Source organism: Arachis ipaensis, chromosome B08 (genome assembly GCF_000816755.2).
Source record: "Arachis ipaensis cultivar K30076 chromosome B08, Araip1.1, whole genome shotgun sequence".
Taxonomy (NCBI): Eukaryota; Viridiplantae; Streptophyta; class Magnoliopsida; order Fabales; family Fabaceae; genus Arachis; species Arachis ipaensis.
The window spans coordinates 129,380,094-129,385,689 of record NC_029792.2 but is presented as its reverse complement, the minus strand read 5'-3'; the positions used below and the strand labels follow the sequence as shown (position 1 = coordinate 129,385,689).

The following is a 5,596-nucleotide window of genomic DNA, read 5'->3' as shown; positions in this document are numbered from 1 at the left end:
ATGAATTGAGTTTGATTCTTCACTTGCGAAAAAAAAAAATATTAGGCCCAACCAAATAATATTATGATTATTTTTTTAAAGCTCGATTTGCGTTGCCATTGAAATAACATTATCGGCTCAATTTCTTTTCTTTATGAATCGGTCAGAAATATGAAGGAGATTATTATAACTTCGACTTTATTATTAATATAATCATCTATCCATCTAAGTTGAAATGCTTCCTTTTCCTTCAACCTTGTTAGTTATTGACTTATTGGTCTTTCTCTTGCAAACGATTTTTGAATTGCTGGATTCTCGTTTTTATTCAACTTTGGTCTGATACTTTAACCCTTAGAAGAAGAAAAACTCGCGTATGAAGTTCTAAATGCCACATGTAACAGCACTTAAAACCATTAAAGAAGGGAATTGGACTCACTCGGTCACTCGCAATTGTGTGCGTTTTCAGAAGAAAGATTATCACCAAATGAAGAAAACACACATCACTCTTATCATTCTTATTATATAAATCACCCAACATACACCGAAGTTCAACAACTGTATCCATGGAATATACACATGGACAAAATATTAAAGGATGTTTTAACCCACACTTATTTCAGCAACACTCATAAAACTCAACTATGGAAAAATAATAATAATTCAAACCACCAAGACTAAATTGAGCACAACCTTAAAAATAATTAATATCAAATAAAAATTATATATGAGTAGGGTCTTCAAAAACCATGAATCTTGATTTGGTCCTTCCTCACCAAACCAACCTGAACCAGAAACTGAGAAACGTTCTTGCGCTGATCCCCTTGGAGCTGTATTATTTTGCCAAGCTCTTTGTCCTGAACGACATTGCCGTTGCAGCAGAACTCTTTCTTAAGGTCTTTGAGGATTTTCTCGTAGCTGAACTCCTTCTTCAGCCCTTGCACTGTGGTCAGGCTCTTCTTCCCATTCCTTTGCTGGATGCGGATATGGACATACTCCTTTGCCCCGGGGGCATCCGATTCTTTGGCCTCGGCGAAAGGGTCGAAGGGGGTTGGGACCTGGATTTCCAAATCAACCATGTACTTGGGTTGTTGTGGACTTGATAACACTCCGAACGCTGAAAGAATCTGCAAAGGAAGCAAAGATCATGCAAAGTTTTAGTATACAAGATGCCAAACACATGCAACTCTAAACAACCTATTAACGTATCTTTAAGCCCTATCAACCCTAAACAAATAAACTGCGGAACATATAAGAAACCAGATTGCCAATGAGTAATATCAAAGCAATATAAGAAACCAGATTAAGAATAACCCTAATTGAGGTTAAATTTAATTTACTCAAAGAATATCAAAGCAATCACCAAATAAAGAAAATCAATTTTGAATAAGTGGCTGAAGATTTCATAGCTCTACAAATATCAACAGATACCTAGCTCAGTTTAGGGATTTCCATGATATCAAAGGCGAGAACACAGCCATGATGAAAACAGAATCTATTTCAAAACAGAGGCCAAAGATTCCTTTGATTATCAACAAAAGAAAAACCTCTGATCACCATATACAGAAACAACAAATCAAGGCGAAAACAAAGGCATGATCAAACTCAAAATTTCTCTTGATTCAAATAAGAAACGACAATCACCAACAGAATCGATTTCAAAACGGAGATCAAACATTCCTAGCTCAACGATGATCAACATATACAGAAACAACACAACAAGCCGAGAGCACAGCCATGATCAGACTCAATTTCTTACGATTCAAAGAAAAAATAGCCACCGCTAACAGAATCGATCTCAAAACAGAGGCAAAAAAAAAAATCCTAGCTCAACTATGATCAACAAAAGAATTTTCTGAAAAGTAAACCCTAATCACTTCAAAATTTTCTTAACTAACAACAACAAGTCATAACAAAGGAAACAGGAAACCTAAATTATAATTTTCTGAAAAAGAAACGGCATGATTAGAGAGACACGAACCTGGAGAGAACGAAAGATTTCGAGAGAATTCGAGAACTGAGACAACGATCAAACAATGAAGAAAAAAGGAGCGGGTTGATGTCCTTATATAGTGCGTGAACGTAAAGGGTGAAAGGCGGTGCCAAGTGGTTAGGGCCACAAGTTTCTTGGACGGTTGAGATTAGTTTTGTGTACACGTGGACGGTGATTAAAGAGGTTCAAGAGGATCGGAAATTCGCAAGTGGTTGCGTTTGGTTTTGGGGTATCTTATTCGTGTGTGTTGTTATTGTTATTTGGTGAAAACTCGCGTGAAAATTTGTTTATGTAAAGTTATTAGTTAAAAATATATTTGATTAAATTATTATATTAAATTATTTGATTAATTTATTATTCAAAAGTTAATAAAGATATTAAATTATCAAATAATTTTTATTAATAACGTCATATAAAGTTGATTGTACGTAAATTTTACTTTAGTTTTTTTAATTGGATGAGAGAATAACAAAGTAAACGCGTACAATGAACGCGGACAAAACTACTGGAGCCAAGTTGTCCAATTTGCCAAGTTAGATTAAATAACCAATTTCGCAACATCTATATTTTTTTTAATTATTGATAATTCAAAATAATTTCCAAAAATTAATCCTTTTCTTTTTCTCATGTTTCCAACTTTTTTTTTGTTTGGTATTTCTCGTGTTTCGAACTTTTCATACCAAAAACAATGTAATTGACATCTAACATTACAGACAGTTTGTTTTTGGAAATTGAATTTGGGCCAATTCATTTTTGGTAGTATTTTTGGGCATGCAATCAAAACAATCCAGTAAGGTTTGGACCACAATAATAGGTTAATATCTCAAGACCAAAAAGTTATTTATCGGAATAATAGTTTTGATTTTTGAACTTTTGATTAGCTGTGTTATATTGTTAATGTAATTAACAAAATTAAACTCTAAACAATGCATAATGCATAACAATCCTGCCATTATTTGGTCCCGAAGCATGTTGCAATTAATTTGTTCTTTTGACACATTTTAATTGTTTTCCTTAAAAACCGATAAATTGTCCGTACAATTTATAGTAGAATATTTCAATAAAATTTTACTTGGTATTTGACTATTTGTACGAATTAAATTAATATCCTTAAATAATGTTGTTTGATTTGTATAACTACTCTGACAATATTTTATTATTGTTGTTGTCGCATTTTTTTAATAATCAAAATGTTCTCTAAAAAATTAGGTGTGCGTTAATTTAGTTATTGAAATATTAGACACTTTAAATTGATTCTTTAAATATATACAAAAAGGGGAACTGGCACTCAAAAATAGCTTAAGCATGTTTAACTTGTACATGGTAAAAGCTCCCAAATGTTAAATGGTAAAACACTTTTTTCTATTTAAAGTTTTAAAGGTCTAATTATTTTATTATTTCATATAATTTTATTAAATTTGTAATTAAAATTTTTTTATTTTTTTTTTAAATAATAAATTTATTCATTAAAAAATAAGTAAATATTTATTAAAATTATAGAACAATAGAAAAAGAAGATGAGATTCTCCCAATAAATACTAAATTACCTCAATACATTGACAATACTATTGAAAGATAAAATGTAATAAAGAAAAGAGAGAATAAGAAAAGTAAAGTAGAAAGTGAGTCAAAAAGAATTGACGGATGAACTTAGTTCTTCTCCAATTAATTTCAACAAAAAAGTGTAAATTTTCATTGGATTTGAGTTTTCTCTCGAAGATTAGTTTATTTCTTGTCTTCTAAACATTTCAATAAAGACAAGCTAAAAGTTCTATCTTTCTCCTACCTCCATATCTACCTTGCAATGCTGACAGTGACACTTCCCACCATTGACGGAAGCTTGTAAAGTTGTGGTTGATAATGCTTGCGTTGAAAGGACTATGCTCTCAAAAGATCCTCGATCTAGGACATTGGGTAAGGCAGTGATTAATGGTTTCTTCTTCCATTTGACATCTCGGACAGTTGGGATTTGCGAAAGGGAATCGCCGGTGAAGAAGAGATAATACCAGTATCCGTTCGTGAAGGCATTTTCAAATAAAAATTTGGACTTTGTGAGGAAGTCTTCTCTTCTAGAGATCTTTCCAAACTGAGGTACTTAGATTCTCTCCAAGATCTATTTTTGGCTTTGAATAAAAAAATCTATGATTTGGATTTGTTGAGGGACCATTGCAGAACATCTTCCCCTTCTCCTGGCTTAATTGATTGGATTCTGCTTTTAATTTCAGGTGGAAAAAACTTCATTTAATATGTCTTATTTTCATTCTCTATTTTCTGTCAGTAAGTCCCTAACCCATATGTGCTGACCAGGGTTAGAATCAGAAGCAATGCTAATTGGATATAGAGGAGATAACCACGGGTTAGAAATTATTCGAATTGTAGAATTGGAACCTACTTTTCAATTGAGGTCTTTCTCAATAACCTTTCTGCCCTCCAACATACTCCGCCATTTTCACGAAGGTGAGTTTTCTGATTCAGCATTCATTGAATTATCATATCTATAGTACTTCTCCCTATATATCTGAACTAGGGTAGAACTGCTTGCCTAGTAAAGTTAAGTTTTGGGCTCTAAGATCTTGAAAACCAAGACCTCCCTCCTTTTTTGGCCGTGTCATTTGGTTCTAACTGATCCAAATCATACGCCTTTCGTTACCTCTTTGATCCCACCAAAAATTTGTCAAAATATTGTGAATTTCAAATAGTAAAGTATCCGGTAATTTAAAACAAAAGAGTGTATGAATTGGCACTACCTCACCAACTGCTTTTAATAAGACCTGCTTACCTCTTGTTGATAATAAATTTCGGTGCCATCCATGAATCTTCTTTCTTACTTTCTCCTTAATTTCACTAAAAATTTATCTTTTAGACTTATGAATAAAAGAAAGAAGTCCCAAATATTTGTCTTGAACTCCAATATGGTGGATATTTAATTTGTTTGCCACATGAACTCGAATGGGGAAGAGTGTTATTACTTAAGAATACCGCTAATTTATCCAAATTGATCTGTTGATCACTAAATTCTTTATACGAGTTTAGCAAGTTAAGAATACTATCACAGTTATCCTCTTAAATTTTATAGAAAAGAATGGAATCATCCGCAAATAATAAGAGATTTATAGTAACACACCATTAATTAACCTGAATACCTAGAACCTGTCTGTTTTGTTCTACTTTGTGTAGCAAAAAAGAGAGTCCTTCTGCATAGAATAAAAAAAGATAGAGAGAAAAGAAGGTCATCCTACCGGATACCTCTTTCTGGCTTAAATAGCCAAAGAATTGCCCTTCCACAATAATAGAACAAGAAACCGTTGATACAAATTCATTAATGTAGTCAATCCACCTTGTTCCAAAATCAAGTTTGCCCATAATGAACCATAAAAAAACCTCCATTTAACTATGTTATATGTTTTATTTATGTCTAATTTAATAGACAATTCAGACTCAAAATTATATCTTTTTAATTTTTAGATAGCACATACATTTATGTGCTATAAAAATATTGTCAGAAATTAAAAGTCTTTTAATAAAAATACTTTGATTAGAACTCACTCAGAAATACATATATTTTTGTAGTCTATAGACTAAGATTTTCAAAAAATAATATAAAAATTCAATTAAAAAATAAAATAT

General features: G+C 32.0%; 1 protein-coding gene across 1 annotated transcript; it reads right to left on the bottom strand.

Moving 5' to 3' along the window:
- Positions 465 to 2,015, bottom strand: LOC107613471 (protein translation factor SUI1 homolog 2; the record flags this gene model as incomplete). The annotated part of the gene is given in 2 exon segments (XM_016315477.2): positions 465 to 1,103; positions 1,958 to 2,015. A coding segment is annotated over 1 exon segment (339 nt). The 3' UTR covers positions 465 to 716.